The sequence below is a fragment of the Acanthopagrus latus genome, chromosome 3, assembly GCF_904848185.1.
Source record: "Acanthopagrus latus isolate v.2019 chromosome 3, fAcaLat1.1, whole genome shotgun sequence".
NCBI classification, from domain to species: domain Eukaryota; kingdom Metazoa; phylum Chordata; class Actinopteri; order Spariformes; family Sparidae; genus Acanthopagrus; species Acanthopagrus latus.
This window is the reverse complement of record NC_051041.1, coordinates 13,148,390-13,168,427: the sequence shown is the minus strand read 5'-3', so window position 1 is coordinate 13,168,427 and position 20,038 is coordinate 13,148,390. Positions and strand designations below refer to the sequence as shown.

General features: G+C 45.1%; 2 protein-coding genes across 4 annotated transcripts; one reads left to right on the top strand and one right to left on the bottom strand.

The window, feature by feature from the left end:
- Positions 1–5,193: 5,193 nt before the first annotated feature.
- On the top strand, positions 5,194–9,839 carry sgo1 (shugoshin 1). 2 transcript variants are annotated; one of them, XM_037093049.1, is made up of 10 exons: positions 5,194–5,350; positions 5,579–5,733; positions 5,930–6,138; positions 6,266–6,318; positions 6,435–6,499; positions 6,781–7,644; positions 7,738–7,866; positions 8,576–8,746; positions 9,034–9,154; positions 9,245–9,839. In XM_037093049.1, exons 2-10 carry the CDS (start codon positions 5,589–5,591, stop codon positions 9,405–9,407), a joined length of 1,920 nt encoding a protein of 639 aa, XP_036948944.1. In that variant the 5' UTR covers positions 5,194–5,350; positions 5,579–5,588; the 3' UTR covers positions 9,408–9,839. The 2 variants fall into 2 exon arrangements, with proteins under 2 accessions (XP_036948944.1, XP_036948943.1); XM_037093048.1 differs by having other exon boundaries at positions 5,195–5,350; positions 8,965–9,154.
- A 624-nt stretch (positions 9,840–10,463) lies between these two features.
- kat2b (K(lysine) acetyltransferase 2B) lies at positions 10,464–20,011 on the bottom strand. 2 transcript variants are annotated; one of them, XM_037093045.1, is made up of 18 exons: positions 19,576–20,011; positions 17,696–17,822; positions 17,406–17,551; positions 17,218–17,304; positions 16,942–17,123; positions 16,663–16,854; positions 16,375–16,478; positions 16,087–16,212; positions 15,452–15,585; positions 14,719–14,927; positions 14,487–14,613; positions 14,050–14,160; positions 13,653–13,796; positions 13,442–13,556; positions 13,291–13,321; positions 13,122–13,185; positions 12,948–13,032; positions 10,464–12,003 (listed from the first exon to the last, which is right to left on the bottom strand). In XM_037093045.1, exons 1-18 carry the CDS (start codon positions 19,774–19,776, stop codon positions 11,810–11,812), a joined length of 2,379 nt encoding a protein of 792 aa, XP_036948940.1. In that variant the 5' UTR covers positions 19,777–20,011; the 3' UTR covers positions 10,464–11,809. The 2 variants fall into 2 exon arrangements, with proteins under 2 accessions (XP_036948940.1, XP_036948941.1); XM_037093046.1 differs by lacking the exon at positions 19,576–20,011 and adding an exon at positions 18,186–18,335.
- Between the last annotated feature and the right edge of the window lie 27 nt (positions 20,012–20,038).

The window sequence follows — 20,038 nt, the reverse complement described above, 5'->3', positions numbered from 1 at the left end:
TCAGCATCTGAACTCTTGCCACGAGATCAGCCGCTTTCTCAACTTTCCGCGACCTCTCAGACTCCCTCCTTCTTCCTTTCGCTCTTTCATCAGACAGCTGACACCAAACTGAATTAATTAGTTCGATATATTATTATTATTATTTTTTTTCCTTTTTGCTCCTGCCTCCCGCAGCAGCAGCTCCAAAGTAAATAATTCCACAGAATTATCTTCCAATCAGTCACTGATTCTCCCCAGTTGCCTCTGCAGTCATTTTTATTGTTATTAATTGTCTGGGGTGATGATGCTGAACATCTGTGTGTGGGATGCTCGGTTCTCCGCAGGCTGTCGGAATCCAGACCTCCTCTGGCCCCTTAACTCCTTGGCTTATTCCCCCGCCAGCCTTCACCGCCTTGTCTTCCTCACTTTTTGTCATCTTTCTTTTGTTATCTCACAACACGTCCGCGGCTCCTCTCTCTCTCCCGCCTTTCCTGCCTCTCGCCGCTCCACCGAATCCGGGCCGAGCTCGCGCGCACATGCACGCACAAACATATGTCAGCAAAACAAAAGCCTCACTTGGCACCCGGGGATTTTTTTTTTTTTTTTTTTTTTCCACTCGTTGCTACCTGGAGAGAGTACAAAGGTACAAAGCAGAGCTGTGCATGCCATGTGAGTGCATCGAAAGAGACTATAATAAGCTCTTGGCATGAGGATGCTGCATTTTGACTCCTGCAAGCTGCACGTTCATTTTCTTGTCATAAAACAAAGGCGGTCATGGCCAAGTTAGACGGCAACCAACAGAGGAAAACGTATGAAAACTGCAAAATAAATACTGCAATAAGCATTCAAACGGCAAACTTTCTTTACAAAGTACTTTCTAAAGTCTGCCCTCTAACTTGTGTTGTGTAAATACAGTTGTTGAAGGTACCCAGGGGAGATTCTGTTTACATTCGTGCATTGTGGGAATCCTTGAGGTCCAACCATTGTGCTGAATGTAGTTTCTTCCACGTAAAAACTTTGCTGAGCTGATTTTAGTTGCGGTGTTTGTTCACGCGCCTGAAAACAAAAGAAACACAGAAAGTGCAGAAAAGTTCACGAATCAACAAAATACACAACAAAATTGTGTTTGATTTCGGAAATTTTAATGCGGAAAAGTTGCACATTCTATGTTGAAGCCAATTAAATTAAACAATATCGTACGGTCAACTGAAACATATTCTCCAGATATCGTTTTTCCTTCTAAGATGGGAGAAAAATCGGAGCATTGATTGAAAAGATGGTTCAACGTTTCGGTGAGGTGCACTTTCTTGGCGAGTTCAAAGACGAGATTGATACGACTGTCACACTTGACAGACGTGCTGTTTCTCCTCATCTGACTTCCTGGCGAGTAAGCGAGTATTTCCTTTAAGATTCATTTGTGAGGCGAGCCAGCGCGGTCTACGTAGAAGCAGAATGGGACAACCGTTGGTATTCCCACCTCCGAGCATTTTCCAGGTGGCGGTAACTGTCGGCGCTGCTCTCATAAAGACTGCGTTAGCAACATGGCTACCGCTGATGGCCTAGCTTCTGTCCAAAATAAAACAAAAAAACAGCCATAATAATCTCAATTTCACCTTGAAACCCGATTTTTGACACTGTAGTATCCGGCATTTACTTTGGAATCATAAGTTAAAGCAAAAAAGTTGTCTATTGCCGGTAAAATGAACACTGCATTGAACACACCCTGGAGGAGGGTTTCATGCTCATTGTGTTATTGTGTTCATTTACAGGGAGGTAACATCGTTAGCGAGTTAGCTATCCGGACCTTATTATACATCTAGTACAATACTGTACGTCTGAAGGTTGGAACTCCTACACCACAGGTCCTGTAAAAGCTTCCCATGATACCCGTGCCTCTGCGGCTCTAGTGGCTGTGAGTGGGCAGAGTGGAGCCGCGGCACAGACGCCATCTGTCTGGGTCAACGCGCTTCCGCCCGAACGTCGAGGGGAGCAAAAGCTAAAAGTTCAAACACAGCCGTCAGTTCCAGGTCTCTCCTACGAACAGCGATGGTTTGCCCTCGCAGCCCCCAGACGAGATTTTGTTTAGTCCCAGTGAAGCCTTTTTTTTCCGGTCCTGCGGAGGCAGCGCGGCAGCGTGGCACGGAGCAACAGATCAGTAAACGGAGGGGATGCTGGCTGTGAAATAAATGGCTCGGCAGGGTGTTCAAGAGCAGGCTGCAAGGCATAATGACCCAGCCGCTCCCTACGGCGAGTTGATTGTGTGTCTGGGGCTCGGCGCGGCTGTTTCAGTCTGGTTTCAGAGGGACGTGATGCTGAAGGAGCGCTCCTCCAGTCTGAATTGTGAGCAGTGCTGTCGGTCTTCCTCACACCCACAGAGGAGAATAAATTGCCATGCTAGAGTTCCTCTGCAGTATTTGAATACAATGCGGGGTGTTGGAGATTTAGTAATCACTGCACCAGCGGACCAGTTACCACGTCAACTTTATTAGATCATATGATTAGAAATAATCGGAATTGAGACGAACGCGGTTCGAGTCCGTGCTGAAACATCTGTATGGGGTGAAACCACTGGTCACACCAGTAGATATTTTCACGGTGACCTCGGGACAACTTCCAGACGTTTTTTTTTTTTTTTTTTTTGTGGCGACAAAAATGATAAATTGGATGGGAAGTTGGGCCTAGTTTGTGGTGATACAACTGGTATCTTAAGCCAAAACAAGATGTTTTCTGTTTTGTGCCTAAACCTTTGTGGTTATGCAAAAACATACTTTGCCAACCTTTGTTCTGGCAACATGGTGGCTTTACATCGTGGATCATCATGGAAACAAGTCTTGGACTTACTCGTGACATTTGTCGGATGTGTGTGATTTGATGTCCTCCTTGATAAAGATGTAGGTGGCCTGTCTGTCCTACAGTTTCTCCATAAATCGAGTAATAATCGGATTTCCTGAGCCGTTCCTCTCATAAGGCCTTCTTTTGGGGTTGATTACACAACCTGTGTTGTGATTTCATTACCATAAATTGTGAGTATGGCACCATGCGCACATTTTCCATATTAAAAAGCAGGGCTGTGTTTTCTTGGCCCCAGCTGAGGCGAGTGCATGGATTAGAGCTAATACTTTTCATCTGGTAGAGAAGCAGATGATCTTTTCATTGGCTGCTCAGACTGTCTGGACAGCGATGGGTGAGCTAGAGGCCTGACTGGACGGAGATGAGTCCCCGTGATCTCTTAATAAAGATATCAGTGAATCACTTCAGCAGAGAAATAGACGCGTCCCAGCTACTGTTGGACCAAAAAAGGCGACGTATTCATCCGTGTGGATGTCTGCTCTCATCACCTCTTTGTGTCGACACATGCGTCCTAATTTTTTCTGGCTGCTCACTCCTATTTTTATATTAATCAGCCTGTTCTATTCTGTCCTTCCTCTCTGCCTGTGATAATAAGTTTCTCTACGTCTGTATCTGACTCATGGACAGTCAGGGGTGGCATGAAATGACGGTGTGATGGATTTGTCCATTAAAGCAAGCTGAGCTGAAACCTGTGGAGTCCCTCTGGCTGTCTATCTGTTTCTTTTCCTTACTTCTCTGTCTGCCTTTTTTTTCTCCCCCCCCCCCCCCTTTTAACACACAAAAGCAGCCTCTCACACAAAACGCACCACTCACTATTTCCCTGCTGTGAGGCAACAGCTCTAACATTTCCTTGCTTTTTAGCCAGAATAATACACCTTTTAGGTAAACAGAGGTGATCTTATTATTAAAACAGTGAGTCATTACAGGTCTGTATGGCTCGCTTAGTAACAGGGCGCTCATACCTACAACACAAATCCCTAACTCTTATTAAAAGTGCACGCCTGTTTCTAAAAAACACGATGTTAGCTGCAGCCTAGGTTGGATTTTCTGTAATAAAAACTGTAATAAAATCGTATTCATTGTATTGTAATAAAGCTTAAGTGCAACATATCCTAGCATACGCAATATGGCACAGTCCCAGTGAGAACATACAAAGCAACAAGTATTTGAGAGAAAAGTTCAGCTAAATCAAGCTAAATCTGGTGGCTTTACTGAAGGCGCTCGCCTGAAAGTACGGGTCTGTTGCGCAGCTGAGGTGCCCCGCTGAAGTCATCTGTTTTCAGTGGGTGACACAGGCAACAAGCGTTCCCAGACGTCCTCTGTAGCCTCAACATGCCATTCAGCGGGCTGTCACGGACACTTTCTTGGATCCTCGCCGACAGAGGGCCCAAATGGACGTTACATTAGCCGCGGTGCCGTGCGGGAAAGGTAGGTGCAAGTTTCTTCCCTGCAGTCTGCCAAGTAAGACATGCCTGTTGGAATTAGAGCTGGGAAAAGTTGGTGACATCATGACTAAGTATCCAGTGTAATCCAATATTTTCAGAACATTTATTAAGCAGAACCTGAGAATGGTATTGATGTGGAGGCAGGTTTAATTTAAAGGACAAGTTCACCCAATTCTCCAACACAGCTGAAGTAGATAGGGACGTGTTAAAACATAAGAAAAAAAACATTTGGATGAACTTATCCTTTAAAAGGTTGTGTGTAGGCAATAGGCTCTGTGTAAACAATAAATAAACAAACACACACACACACACACACATATATATAGGCTGGACACTGGAGCATAGTGTCATAGGACTTACTTGCTCAAATTAAAATTTGCATTCATCTAGTAATTGACTTGCTTTCGGAGCTACTGTGTAATCTCATTTTGCAAGAGCCACAAGAGTCTCAAATAAACCTCAAGGAATAAAAGATAAACACAATCATCAGCTCTATCCGCATGCAGCACTGCTCCAGCCCTTATCTTCAGCAGTCAATTATAAATACTCAATTAGTCATTCTGGAGAGGCTGAATGAGCCTGACCCCTGATGAGTATTAATCTAATTTCTTCTTCTTTTTTTAAAAATTCTCTGTAGCTCCATCCCCAAGTGGTGACTGTTCTCCGCTTTGCTTTGTTTGTTTCCCTGCAGACAAACAGGGAAATGGTAAAAAGAGGCTGATTGAAACGCCAAGAAATATAATTAGATATTTGCTGTGTTGCGTGCACTATTTAGTCTCAAAGGAGCAGAGCATGCAGACGAATAATGAATAACTAATCAGCCACATCTCCTCTGCAGGGAGGCGCACTTCAACTTCCCCTTTACAGCAGCGCCATCTTGCGAGCTCGCTTTTCGCTTGACGGATATGACGTCGCTGAAGAGTGTGCCAATCAGCGGGCGCGGCTCAAAATTCGAACGTCAACTCACGGGGAGAGTCGAAGGTGCTGCGATAAAATGGGTCATTTCCCCGTCACAAACGCATTTTACTGAGGCGATAATTTACACACCGAATAGCTTTGGCAATAATAATTTACCGGTAAGTCCAAATGTTACGTTGCCTTTTCAAATATAAAGCCAGGGTGCAGCTACCGGGGAGAGCCTGCTGAAATGTGCGACGTTGCAGTTAAATAGCGTGCTAACCTAGCTAACGCGTTAGCTTACTCTTGTTTTGCTCAGGTTTACCATTACGCTACGATGCTGAGGAGACGAATAATGTAAAATAAAAATAAAAGAATAAATAATTAACCTTTTGTACTACTCAAAGATCCGGAGCCATGGTGAAAGAACGGGCTCAGAAGAAGTCCTTCCAGCAGAGTCTGGAGGACATCAAGGAGAAGATGAAGGAGAAGCGGAACAAACGGCTGGCCACTGCCTCGGCTCCCAGCAGAGGACGGTCCAGAATAACCAACAAAAGCAGCGGTACAGATATGATCATGTTTATCTTAGCCTGTTGGACTTTTCATACGATTATCGTAACGTAATGCAAAATATGTTGATAATAGGCCTTAAGTGATGCACTCGTTATTATCACAGGGATGGATGCAAATGTGCTGTACTTGTAGTTGTTGATACTAAGATGAAGATGCCAACAAAATGTTTCCATGTTTTCTCTCAGTGGCTAACTCCACCCACGCCATCCTGAAGGGGGTCCAGCTGAATAACAAGACGCTCGCCGTAGCCCTGCAAGCTGAAAAGGAGAAAGTGAGGCAGGCCAATGCAGTGATCCTGCAGCTGAAGAGGGAGCAACAGGCCCTGTTCCTCCACCTGCTCCTGCTCAAGAGGAAGCTCAAAGAGCAGGAAGCTCTGGCAGTGCATGCTTCTGAGGTAATACATAGAAGACAGAGAAGATCTGTGTTATTGTGTAGCTGACCACAACTGACAGGCAGATGATTTTGAAGCACGTCATGGTGTTGGACAAGGAAACATTTTATTTCTTTGTGTGTTGCTGTAGGTTAAACCTCCGAGCATCTGCGCAGAACCTCAACCGCAAGTGAATTCTGCAAGGTAAGGTTTTTGAATAAAAATTAATCACATAACATTTCATGACGACCTATATCCTTGGGCTGTGAGATCAGAATGATTTATGAGAGATCCCAGATACACTACCTCTCAATTTACAGGAGGAAGCGGAGCAGCCAGAACCATGATGAGCCTGTGGTGTGTGAAGCGTCACCAATTTGTGCAGGTACGCACACGTGCAAGATATTTCAAGTCAATTTAGGGGATTCACGATCAAAGTATTGTACAATTAGTATTTTCAGACAATTATGTCTTTTTAATTGGGTCGATAAACATTCTGCCAAAATTGCTTTTCTTCGACCAATCCACAAAACAAAATTAAATACAGGCTACTGTGTGATGTCAATTGGTGAAGTAATTTAGGGTATTTGATCACCTCACCAATCAACTACAGTATCTCACCAAATTGTTGTAATCATAATATGAATTATGTCCTTTTCTTCACAGACCCTCAGCCATCTGAAAAGAATGCTCGATCTGAATGTAACAAGCAGGCCACCTTGCCGTCTACGGTGGGTGTGAGGCGCCGTCATGCAGACAGAAGGAGCCGGAGGAGGTCTGAGCATGTGCGAGAGACAAGATCATTGAGTGAGGGGGATCCTGTCGCAGGCTTGGGTGCCTTGATAGCGAGTCCTATTCTCAGTGACGATGGAAATCAGAACAAGCCCCCGCAAGGAGCAGAACCAGATTTCGCAGACACTGTTGACATGGAGGAGTGTCAGCATTCGACCCCTGAACCTGCTCCACCTAAAAAACAACAGCGGCCCAGCAGGAAACAAGCGCAGCAGCAGCCCCGCACCAAACCAGAACCGGCTGCACGGAGACCAGAGAGAGGTCGCAAAGCAGAGCGAGCCCCTTTAAAGAAACCATGGGAGAATCCCAAACCCAGGGCCCGCTCCAAGAGTCGGGACCGGTCAGCCACGCGGGTCAAAACGGCTACTCGAACACAGGGGAATAACCTCAACACCTCGCTGGGATTTAATGACACTTTCGACTTTGACTGCGAGGAGACGGTTCACGTCACGCCGTTCAGAGCCAAGGCGGAAGACAATCAGTCTGCCACGCCCATCAGCGAAGAGACTCCCGTGAGTGGCAGAGCCCAGACCAAAGCCTCCCCTGTGGCTCCCAAACAGGATGAATCCAGCCCGTCCTCACCGTCTTCTGAATCAGAGGACAGCCTTTATGTCCCTCAGAAGACTAGAAGGCGACAGGAGTCTCTCGACACGAACAAAGGGATTACCACCCGCAGAGGCCGACCCTCTAAAATCATCACACGGAAAGAAAACATCCCTCCAAAGCAAGAGATCTCTGGTGAGTTTTTAGGTTCTGCTTCCTTAACCTCATGTTTATCTTGTCGTTGTCTTTATCATAAATTGAATTGCAACTATTTTCATTGTTTTGCAGTCTTTAGAGAGGAGTCAACTCCTAAGGCTGCTGAGCCTGAAAAAGAAGAAGCTCATCTGCATCCTTCCCCTGAACCGAGCTTCTCTAACAGCCCTGACCCGGTGGAACAAAGACAACAAAGTCCCCAAGGTGAGTAAATGATCAGTAACATGGTGACTTTGTGTTTCCTATAATGCTATTCATAGTGCTCAGATTCTGATACCACAAAGGAGAGTTTAAAAAAAAAAAAAACCCTGTGCAGATATGTAGATGTATGTTGTCTTTACGTACCATTTTCGATAGTGCAGTGTCAATTTTTCGTACCAAGCTGAGTATTCACTGGATTTCTCAGAGCTACTAGATGAAAATATTAATAACGAACCATTATTGTTAAAATGAGAAGACATATAAAAGGCATCATAGAGAATCCTACCTTCTGTCAGTGTGATACTGTACAAACATCCCTCTGTTTGCCAGACATGTCAGACAAAGAGGGTTTTGTCTGTCCGTCATGTTCCTGTTGAACGAAGGATTTTCAGTCCTAACTAACTAATTGCATCTTTTTGAATTAACAAAACACATGCCACATAATGAAGAATCTCAGTTCTTTTCCCCCTGATAAAATACTTATCTGGCTTCATGTTGTCATCTATAGTGCAATCCAGAGGCTAGCCTTGAGTCACCATCTTGTCTTACGACTTGTCTTACTTGTTTCACAACCTCACTCTATGACAGTAAAACAAAGATATTTTGGTTTATTGTTTAGAAAGTTGTTGGCTCATTTTGAGCTTTTTTTTCCCCTAATGATAATTATTTGTGACTTAAAGATGCCTGCACATGTTTTGTCCTGGTTTTTCAGAGCCTCATGGAGGGGATATTGAGAAGGATTGTTTGCCTCCCGTCAGCCCTCTGGTAGAAGCCGAGATGATCAGAATAGACAGCGTCCTGTCCAATTTTGGAGATTCGTCTGGGGAGGCTCCTTCTCTTGTACCCCATCAAACACCCCAGCGGGTCAAGACATGCAAGAAACGTACGTTTATTTCTATAAAACCTCACAGTATTAAAGCTGTATGATGAGTGGTTTATCACATCAGCGAGCACTTGGGAGGCTCGGCCAGATGACACATTCACTATATTGTCACATTTCTTTGTGTTGGCTTCATTGCACTCTGTTTTATTTGCTCACTGGTGCACACACAACTCCTGATTTCTTGCTCTTGGATCACATCTTCCTCCACATTTCTACAGGTGGGCTTGGTGTAAGGCCAGCGGGGCGGGGCTTGAGTCTGTGTGATGTGACCAATCTGTCCCCTGCAGCCTATCGCAAGTTCTCCTGTGGTGGCTCACGCCCCTCCGACGCCAGATGCTCCACCCCCGTTCCGTCCCGGAAACGGCGCTGCACCATGGTGGTGGACTACAAGGAGCCCACACTCAATGCGTAAGTTCACACATTAACACTGCTCTTATTGTGTACGATTTAAAATGGGTTCAGTTTTGAAGAGAAACAATCCCGTTCTCATCTCAACAGGAAACTTCGGCGTGGAGACAAATTCACAGACCTGCAGTTCCTCCGCTCACCTATTTTCAAGCAGAAGTCAGGCAGCAGGAAGTCCGTGCAGTCATCAAGGAACTCCATGAGCAGCCAGCAGTCTTTAAAGAAATACAACGAGTCATTTGTCGGATGTCGCTGAGAGCAGCTACCTGGTTTGTCCTTTTTGAACCCACACTGTTGGCTGGCATTGCCTGTTTTAATGTGATCATTTTGTAATACCGTGCTCACTCTTAGATGTAATTTATGTGACGTCGTCGGCTGCTTACTATGCAGAGATTTTGTCTTTTTATCTTTTCCTTTCGTTTCCATTATCGCTAAGCTAAATGTAGTGATGGCTATTATATGAAGATGGCATGATTTTCCAATTATAAATGCCCTCATCTTCATCTTCTCCTTTTTATTGAGATCCTGAATATGAGTGTATATCATTGTGATTTAATAAATTCCACCTTGTATCTTTGTCCATCGTATTTTGTACTGTGTGATGTCACATTTCATTTCTTAATTTGCTCTATTGCTTGATATACTTTGACTGCAGTAGAATGACCATGAAATAAATGAATGAGTTTTATTGGAGGAGAGTCTTCTGTTTATCCTGAAAATCCTTAAAATGAAAAGCCAACTATATTGATTATCGATTCTTTGGGTCTTACGAAAAGGGAAAAGTCAAAATTCCATGCTTGCATCAACAGTAAATCGATTATACTTTGGTTGCGGACAAAAAAATATATTTGAGAACAATTATCTTAGTGTTTGGGGAAAAGCTGATTCACGTTTTCTGACATTTTACAGACCAAGCAATTAATTGATTAGTCAACTTTGAAAATAATTATTAGTTGGAACAGTGTAACTACAGTGTCCTGTCACTTTGTTCCTGAAAACAACGTTAAAAAAGCTTAAAAGGGCTCTTTTGAGAGAAAGAGAGAGACGCTTGAGAACAGGCATGAAGTCCCATCCTTTGACTTGTCACAGAAGTTCCGACCTGAGTTCTTCACAGAGAAATCCACCGTCCAGCAGCTTTAAACAACTCAAACAAATCATCTACAGGCATGTAATGGCAACTGAGAGAGACAGGGAAAGTGTCATTTTTCACATTACGTTACAAAAAAATGTGATTAAAACATCAAAATTGCTGCAAAATTGGGGCACAGAGGCCCTTTAAATGTCCCCGTGATGAAACACTACAGACACTGCATTAGCCTCGCTTCTCTTTTATTCAGTCTATAAAATAGGCTAATACTATGTCGTTAAAACCAATTGTACAAAGAGCATGAAATCATTTTTCCAGACATTTTACAAAATGTAATTTGTTTCCTAAAGTTTGAAAAGTACAAACACCTTTTTACAAAACAGCAAAACTACATAGTATTGCACAATCTTTTTCATTTATCTCCAAAGTATAAAGTTATCAATCTCCATCTGAAGGACAAAAATAAGAAAAAAAAAACGAATAAATTAAGACCTTGTCTTTAGCATAATTCATTTAAATTACAGCACATAAATAAGAATAAACTCTAGATAACTGAATTAGTCCTTAGTCAACAGCGGTAATTTATATGTCAAACAAAAGAAGACGCTCTTATTCATGTTAACTAATACTTGGAAAAATAAAAGTGCATTTTGATAGTCAAACTGCCCTACGTGGCTTATTGGGAAAAGAGGATTACTTTTTTTTTTTTAGTTCTGAAAATGAAAATATATGTTATATACATATTTAAAATATACAGTGGGTATAAGTGCTTTAAAATAATTCAAATCTGTACAAATTTAAAGTACGTATTCCTCTTTTGGCAGGATCAGAACTCATCACGGACGAACGACGACCTCACTGATGCCGCTCGCAGGAACAGAGCTGAACTCTCGGTCGCGCTCCTAACACTTGTCGAATGACTCAACTGTAAGATGACAGCTCCACCTGAGACTACTGAGAGGATGAGGCAGGCGGCTGGAGAGAAGGGCGGGGGAAGGGGTTGGGTAAAAAGTGGGATGAGAAAGAGGAGAAGAGATGGAGAGAGACAAAGCAATAAGGTGTGCGTGGTGAAATCTCCAATCAGCTGTCGTCCTGTGTCGCCTTTCAGCGTCGAACACGGGAGTGACAACGGAGGCGTCCTGCCCTGTCTAATATGTGTCCAACTCTGACACCCCCCCGCTGTCCTGTTCTTCCGTGGGACTCTGGGATATGTGCTGAAATACGATGACACAACGTTTCCTCCGCGTAACGTCAGCGGCAGTGTCTCTGCAGGCCTTCAGCTTGGCCGTCCCCCCCCCAGTGGCCCGTCTTTCAGTGTAAATATCAGTCGGAGCTACTGATTCAGGATCTGGGCCAGTGTGTGCATCCAGCATTAAACGAGCGCGGATTCTCACCTCTTACAATTAAGATATGTGTTTTCTGAAACCTATCCGCTCCAGAATCAGTAGTCCCTATTTCTCAGTGTAGCTGTCTTTAGCGTAACACCTTCACCAACGCCTAGTCTGACGACATCCTTCGCTAAGGTGAGGGGAGAAAAAAACACAAAACAAAACAAAAACTCTTCCTCTCGGCTACTTCTCGATGAGGCCCGCCTCTTTGATCTTGGTGTAGAAGAACTTCTCCAGTAAGTTGGCGCACTTGTAGTACTCGCTCTCCGGAGGGTTGTACTCGCGGCAGTTGGTGAAGATGCGCTGCATGTCGGCCATGAACAGCTTGCGCGTCGTGTAGTACCTGCTCTTCAGGCGCTCGCTCATCGTCTTAAGGTCTGCGATGGGGAAAGAAAGAAGCAAATTCTATCATTTACACAGCTTACGTGCTTTTGGATCTCTTTTTCTTTATGGCCACAGGACGCACGCCATTCATATTCTGACCTCAACTGGACAGCAATTATAAATGAGAACCACTAGAATGTGCTAAAAAAGTACTTGTTCCAAAAGATAATCCACAAATACAAATGCAAACATTTTCGAATGGACTGAAACATTTGTGGAGTGTTAAGTATCTGATTTTAAATGTACTTAAGTGGGTTTAATGCAACTTTGATGTAACTAATGAATATGTGCTACAAGCATGCAAGGCTGCAACCCATAGCAACCGGCCATCTTGATCTATATTGGAATCGCTTAAGCCTCCCGATCAGTCGCCAGTTGGCACAATGGCGCACTGGTCAGAGCACACGACTTCAAAACTTGAATTGAGTCTTATTCGCTTCGTGTTTTAAATCTGCATTTCATTTATTATCGTGCTGTAGCACGTCTGGTTTCAAGTAGCTGGATCCAAGAACCAGCTTTTCCTTTTCTCTTCACACTTATTTCGCCTTGTTTTTAAATATCTTGTCAAGCATCCTTCTTGCTAATAACGCTGTTAAATCTGCATGTTTTTAATCTGCATCTTCTTAAATCAAGGCGTTTATTTCTTATATTTAGATATGTTCATTTTTGCAGTTTTGATTGGATTTTCATTCAACCCAAGCCAGCGAGTAAGTTAAATATCTTGTAGACATTATGGAACTCCATCCTTATAAGCTTTCATCTGTAATGTGTCCTTGAATCTCATCTACAGCCTAACCCTAACCCTAACCCTCGCTCATTAGATCCTTTTCTTTCTCAGAGTGTTTTTTAATCACTCACTGCTGTTAACAATTAGGTTTGCTCACTGGTGAATGTGTTCTGCTTTAAATCCTCCCCTCCTGGCGTTCTGCATACATACCCATGGGGAAGCGGATCACTTGGTAGTACCCAGGCGCCTCGGTTTTCTTCACTGGCTCCATGAACGGCCAGGCGTTCTGGTGACTCTGAGACACATAAAGCACCGTCTGGTGAGAATAAAGCACGTTTATGCGTTGCGGGCGCTCTGCACGTTTGTGTGACGCCGTCCCCTCACCTTCACGTGTTGGAGGATGGTCTTCAGAGTGCTGTACAGTTGATCCGGATCCTTCAGTTCCTTCCTAAAGCACGGGGAACACAAACAAGTCGGACAGTGATGAAGGGCGAGACAAACCAACGGACGAAAAGGGCTCTCTGCTAAGTTAGAATCGGAGGGTCACACGTACCCTTTGCCCACAGGCTTCCAGCCAGTTTCACCTATTTATGTGAAGAAACCATGAATCAGTGTCATCCCACACACTTTTAAGATAAACATGAGATACTACGTGAGAAAGATATATGGCGCAATGTAAAGCCAGTGGCCGACGGGTAACATACGTATGCCAGGAATGCTCTCAATGGGAATCTGCCGAACTCCTTCCTTAAAACAGGAAAGCCCTGGGTACACTTTTCTGATCTGAGCTTGCTTCCTCTCGATCAGCTTCTTGATGATCTGAGGGCGACAAGTGAGAGAGGAATGAAAGATGCAGAAAACAGAAAAGGAGACATTTAAACTTATATATCAATGTCTGAAAGAAAAAGCACACACCTCCTTCTGCTTCTTGATAATGACAGAGAACTCGGTGTAGGGAATGCTGGGGTTGAGCTCGCAGCCCATTAGTGTGGCTCCCTCGTAGTCCTTGATGTAGCCCACGTATTTGGCCTTGGGTACCTTGATGTCCTTTGAAAAACCCTGGAGAGGGAGGGAGATTTCTAGTTCTCTTGCGGCCGCACACACAAGGCCACGCAACTACTCAAACATTCACTTTTACGATTAGACTTTGAAAACAGGCTGATTTACAACGCCAACAAGTGAAGTTGTCCCAATTCAAACGGTTGATTCTGTCCGCTTGTCTTTGGAAAGTTCTTAAGACGTTCAGGAAAGAAAGAATGGTGCATCACGTGACAAGACTGCGCCATGCACGCTGATGGACACAGCGCATTACCTGTTTCTTGAAGTAGCCAATGGCGTACTCGTCAGCATAGGTGAGGAAGTTGAGGATTTCGTGCTTTATGTGGTATTCCTTCAGGTGGTTCATTAAATGGGTCCCATAACCCTGCAGCGACACAAAATGGACCAGTCAGATAATGTGAAGTACTGCAGCTTCCAGCTTCCTCAATGTAACGATTTGAATCTTTTCTTTGTCAAATATGACGGTTACAAACTGCTAGCTGGACCACAGAAGCAGTCTGAAGATGTCACTTTTGGGCTCTGATGAGAAATCTTTCATAGTATTTGAATTTTTTCGGCCAGAATTAAAAATTGACCAGCTCCATTTGGAAAGTGTCATGAGATGACTTTTGTTGTCAATTGGCGCTTGACACAAAAAGACTGACTGATAAATGGTGAAACTAATCCGCAGATCAATCAAAGCGCTCTCACCTTGACCTGTTCGTTGGAAGTGACGGCACAAAACACAATCTCCGTGAAGCCCTGCGAGGGAAACATCCGAAAGCAGATCCCTCCGATCACACGGCCGTCTTTGATCAGCGACAGCGTCTTGTGCTTCCTGTCGAACAGAAGGACCGCGGTCAGGATAAACCTCGTTTAAATCCCTGGAGCTGACGACAAACCACTGTTTATCGATAAACTGCGGTTGCGGTTTAACACTCACGGGTCAAAGACCAGCCGCGTGATGTACTCCTTGGGCATGCGGGGCAGCTGGTGAGAGAACACGTTCTGGAGGCCGACGAGCCACATCAGGATCCTCTTGTTGGGCTTCTGGTTCAAGGAGTTACCGATGACGTGGAATTCGATCACCCCCCTGCGCTCCTCGAGACGGGCGGCCTCGTCACGTGCGGAGTGAGCTGACAGCAGGCTGGTCTGCAGGGGGAGGAGGGTGAAAGATAATTAGGATCACATTTGTTCCTCAGTGTCTCTATCAGAACAAATATCTTTACAGGGGTCTGCATTGCTATTACAGAGTACAATTAGATCATTAGGCCAGGAGTGAAACATTAAAATGTCGTCAAATATATGTCCTTTGTTCTGCCTTATATCTATTACAACGACTGAAGAAAGAATATTCACAGGCAAGTGGATTTAAATGACTATAGTCCAGGTTATATGTGCCAAATGTGAGGTGAATGGTTTTTCATAAAAGCATGAGACTTGGCACGGTTGTACAGTTTGGGGCCAAATTCCAGTGAGGCCATTTTGCATATTTTGCATCATATTTCCAAAGTCTGAGAAAGTAATTTGACGAGAGCGCCCATGAACGTGACGCGATGTGTCCTCTTTAAGACAGCGTGACAAAGCCTGAATCGTTTCTGTTGTCTGCTCTGTTGCACAGAGGGTTACTTCATTTAATGACGCTGTGAAATCCGAACGGAAGGATGACTGCTCACCTCTGGAATGGCAGCGGGATCCGCGATGGTCGACATGACTTCATTGATGAGGTCCATGGGGATGTCACCCACCACCTTGGGTCTCTTGTTTTCCTCATGGGGGAGAGGCTCCGACGGTTTGCGCTTTTCTCCGACTAGGATGGACGGACACAGAGGAAGGTGCTCGACCTCGTTACATGGCTCTTTTTTTTTTTTCCCTAATGTCTTGAGCAGTGTTTCTAAATCCACCGCACCAGGTCAGCTTACTGTGGGTCTCATCTCCGGCTGTTGGCAGAACTGACTTACTTTCAGTGTGTTGGGAGCAGCTCTGAGAGTATTTCACTTCTGTTTTTAGGCCAGATTTCAAGTAAGTATTTGAGGAAATGGGTCAGTTGCACTTTTTGGACATTCAGGTTAGGAAAAAAAAAAAGATCTGTTTGACCCAATAGACTGACATAAAGAAGTCAGACAGAGGAATCTTAGTTAGCTACTGAGGGTCAGGTGCAAGTGCCACTTTTACACTAAAATGTGGTTTTAATGCAAAACGCAATGATGTCTTTACCCTGCCGCTCACTGTGTGCTGTGTGTGTACGATGTTGTGCAATAGCGTGGCATGATTGCAACTTTATGAGTAATTGCAGGCTTTACTTTAATACCTGGGTTCGGCTCAAGGACAGAAGCTGTTTTCCGGGCGGGGCTGACACTCCCACAGGTGGATGGGTCGACAGACACGGGGCTGGTGCTGTAGTACAGCGGCCTGGCCACAGGGGGTGCACTGATAACTATGAAGCAAAAGAAAAAAGAAAAAAAGAAAAGATGTTTATATATATATATATATATATATATATATATCTCATATTCTGAAGCCACATTTCTCACATGGTCTAAAACTGGCTCAGGCGTCGGATGGGAGGGTGTGTCTGAGGGGGCAGTGTGTGTGTTACCTGTGTGGATAGGAATCTGCCCTCCTGACACTCCTGCCAAGAAGTCTTGACTCCAGATTGGGGAACTATGGCTGTATACTTCCTCCTCCAGCATAGACAAGAACCTGAGTCAAAGAAAACAAAAGACAACCATGCCTTTACTATAATCTGAAAAAGTGTGTCAAGCATCCATATGCAGCTTCTGTGAGAGCAGGCACCCCTGCTGAGTGGCCGATTACGTGCTAGTCTGAGCGTATCTTGTGTGCAATCTCGGGGATTTCCTGCAAGTTTTTTTTTTTTTTTGCTCACTTGGGAAAGTGTGTGAGGATGAGCGTGCGCTTCTCAGGCGGCAGCTTGTCCTTCTCCTGCCTGGCCTGCTCCAGCAGCTGCTTCCTCATCACGGTGAACACCGAGCGCAGCAACGTCCGGCCGAATATCTGGGTGGTCTCGTACCGGGGCAGGCTGTCGCAGAACTGAGGCACATTGCAGTAGCAGAGCCATCTGAGGCGAGGACAATAACTCAGGTTAAACACTGTGCCCGCCAACAGGTGTGGCGCATGCAAATAGGACACCTGGCAGCGCTGCTACCTGGTGTAGTTGGCCTTGTATCCAGCTGCGTCGTCGTTGGGAACCCTCTGGCGCCTCTGGGAGGGCGTCTCCAGCTGCCAGTAGTTGATCTGGTTGAGGAACATCTTGGCCAGCTCCATTATGGTCTGACGCTCCTTCGATGGCAGGTGGCTGAATTTGTACTGTACAAAGTTGTTCACCCCCTGTTTGGGAGAGACAAAAAGTGAATAAATGGGACGCACCAAAACACTCATTAGTGCCGCTTTTGTCTTCCGCAGCTGACGCACAAGTGATTACCTGCTCGATGCTGGGCTTTTCAAACGGAGGACTCTCCTGCGCCTCCAGCGTCGGCTTGCCCATCTGCAGGATGGATTTCCTCAACAGCTGAAGAACAGGCAGAGGGAGAGGGTGTGTTCACTTGTACACAGCGCGGGCTGTAAAATCCAGCGTTTTAATGCTCTGATTGCAAAAAAGCAGAGTCTTACTTTGAAGAGGGAGAAGTAGACCTGTTTGGTGTCGGCGTCCTCTTCTTTATGTACACAAGTGTAGAGATACTCCACATCCAGGACAATACCAAGAAGCCTGTTCATCTCCTCCTCGGAAACGTTTTCTAGATGGGTCACATGATCACCTGAAAAAAAAAAAAAATTAAATAAAAGGAATGAACCTAAATCTGCCGTTGTTATAGAAGTTAGTCAGTCGGTCATCATGAATGTGGCATACTTGCACCATTTAGTATTATCGTCAACTCTAGCTTCTACACTCGCTGACGTACCCAGGGTGTGGGAGCAGCTGCGGCAGGGCTCCTGCAGGTTGACGGTGTTGGACTGCTGGTCAGTCCGTGGAGGTGTAGGAGGTGGGTTCTGACTTTTCCAGCCATTGCACTTGCAGGCTCCTTCAGCCTAGAGGTGGGGGAAAAAAAACACAGTTTAAATGAGTACAAGCAGGAATGAAAAGGAGGGTAAATCCACTTCATGTCAAACTATCCATATTGATATTGATTCATATAGTGTTGCAATCTAAATGTACAACTTATAGAACTGTAATCCTGGGGGCAGCAAATCACCAGAGTGCTAACTGTAGCTAACATTCACTAGTTAGCTCAGTTAACTGTGCAGCTAGCCTTCCAAGTTGGAAGCTTGAATGTTGCTGTTCACGCTGCTAGCACAGGAGCTTGAGACCAAGACTTGCAAGCTAGCAAATACTAACTTCACTAGATATCTCTGATACATCATAATGGTAGTATGCTAAGTTAGCATGCTTACCAGCTAGCCCTTGTCTGTCAGGGTGCAAAATTATCGCTGTAAAACACCAACACTCCTCCGCTGCTCCAGGCTCCCAGTCTGGACAGCGAGCTACATGGCTAACTGAGCTAAATGCCAAATGGCAGCTACCATTAGCAGAAGTTAGCGGTTACTGTGGTGACGTGCTGCCCCCCCCCCATTGATTTAGAGTAAGAATTCACATAGGCATACAATTCCTACATATTGCACCTTTAATCGCTTAATTTGTTTGGTCTATAAAATGTCAGAAAAATGCTAAAAAGTGTTTCCCAAAGTCGAAGAAGGTGATTTTATTTGTCTTTGAAAAAATGACTTAAATCGATCAATTGGCTTTCAAAATAGTTGGTTCATCTTTTGTAAATGACAACTCATCAATCAACTGCTGCAGCTCCACATTCACAGTCTGCTGTCACAGTTAGAAGTAGTTTTGTTTCACTTAAAAGGGAAAAACAAGCATAAATTAATTGTTTTCTAAGAGCAAAATTACTTCTGAAGTTGAAGGATTTGTTTTTTTTTTTTTTTTTTTTATCCTTCACAACTGACTGGTGGAGTTATTGTCCCCCTCCTCTTTTTGACTCCATCAGTGCTGCTGAAGTGAGCTGTGTACAGCTGGCACATTAGAAAGCGAACAGGCCACAGCTGCATGTGAACACGCACATTATCAAGACGTGACCACGGCGCGCAGGGTCATGGAGATTTGTTTTGACTGCCTCCGGACTGGGTCAGGAGGTGGGGTGAAGGAGAAGGGCCCTGTCACCGTCAGCTGGAGCTGGCTCACTGAGCATGCGCCGTGAAACAACAACAAACTCCGCCCCCCCCAACCACCACCAGCAGCTGTCACCCTGTCAAAACAAAGACCCCGTCCCTCTCTGCGGATGATACACTGCATAAACCCAATAAAGCCCCGTCTAAGAAACACGGTGCGTTGACAGGCGGCGCGGGGGACGCTGGAACATATCCTGTAGAAAGGGTTCGATGGCGCGCAAACACACACATACACACACACACACACTGGGATGCAGCCCTTGTGCACAGAGCAGCTACTCCCATCCACAAGCGCCAAGCCAATGTTTACGTTCACCAACCCCCCACCTAGACAGAAACATAGTAATGTTGAACAAACGGCCTGCAGCTGGAGGACAAATGCTCAAACCCCTGCAGCGGTAATGCCGCTCAAATTGCTGATATCGCTTTTCCAAAATAAGTGGTTCGTGCATGCAAATGAAAAAAAAAATGAAGGGCAATGGCTTCCTTTGCTGCGCTTGCATTTTGTAAACTATTGCAACCGAGCCCAGGAAACACCACCTATAAAGGATCGACCGTCCGAACAGCCGTGTTTAGAAAAAGTCTGCAATCTGCAGATGGAGCATACTTTGCAGGACGAATACACTCCGAGTTTTTCCAGTTTCTTTGGCCGCGGCGAGGAGCGGAGTTGCGCCTTCTTCACGGCGATACGTGCGGATCCTCCAGCGGCGCCGGAGCCCTCCGTCCCCCCGGCTCCGGGAGCGGCCGGAACCAAGCCCGCCGCCCCGATGGCCGGCGAACCTTGCTGAATCCCAGCGCTGTCGGCCATGATTCACACCGAACCCGCGGACGGGAACCCCCGGCCCGGGAAATATTCGCTCTGCCGTCAGCTCTATTCCACAAGCGGAGGATCAGACATGGCGCTCATCCTTATTTTCAATTTCTCGCTGTAGGCCCATTTTCCTCCGCTAGGGGACTCAAATGGAATAGTCCAATTCCAGCACAATTCAGAGAGGAGAGGTCACAAAATGCAACCATTTGTAGAGAAATTTCAAGGTCAAATGGAATAAATGAATAAAAGAATAAATGTG

Bases quoted from the DNA above. Each gene is read 5' to 3' on its own strand.
- sgo1 (XM_037093048.1), top strand. From the start codon at position 5,589: ATGGTGAAAGAACGGGCTCAGAAGAAGTCCTTCCAGCAGAGTCTGGAG. The intron at 7,867-8,575 runs GTGAGTAAATGA...CTGGTTTTTCAG, and splicing joins AAGACAACAAAGTCCCCAAG to AGCCTCATGGAGGGGATATT. The intron at 8,747-8,964 runs GTACGTTTATTT...ACATTTCTACAG, and splicing joins GGTCAAGACATGCAAGAAAC to GTGGGCTTGGTGTAAGGCCA.
- kat2b (XM_037093045.1), bottom strand. From the start codon at position 19,776: ATGGCCGACAGCGCTGGGATTCAGCAAGGTTCGCCGGCCATCGGGGCG. The intron at 17,823-19,575 runs GTATGCTCCATC...CCCCACCTCTAG, and splicing joins GAGTGTATTCGTCCTGCAAA to GCTGAAGGAGCCTGCAAGTG. The intron at 13,322-13,441 runs GTATGTTACCCG...TCACATAAATAG, and splicing joins TGAGAGCATTCCTGGCATAC to GTGAAACTGGCTGGAAGCCT.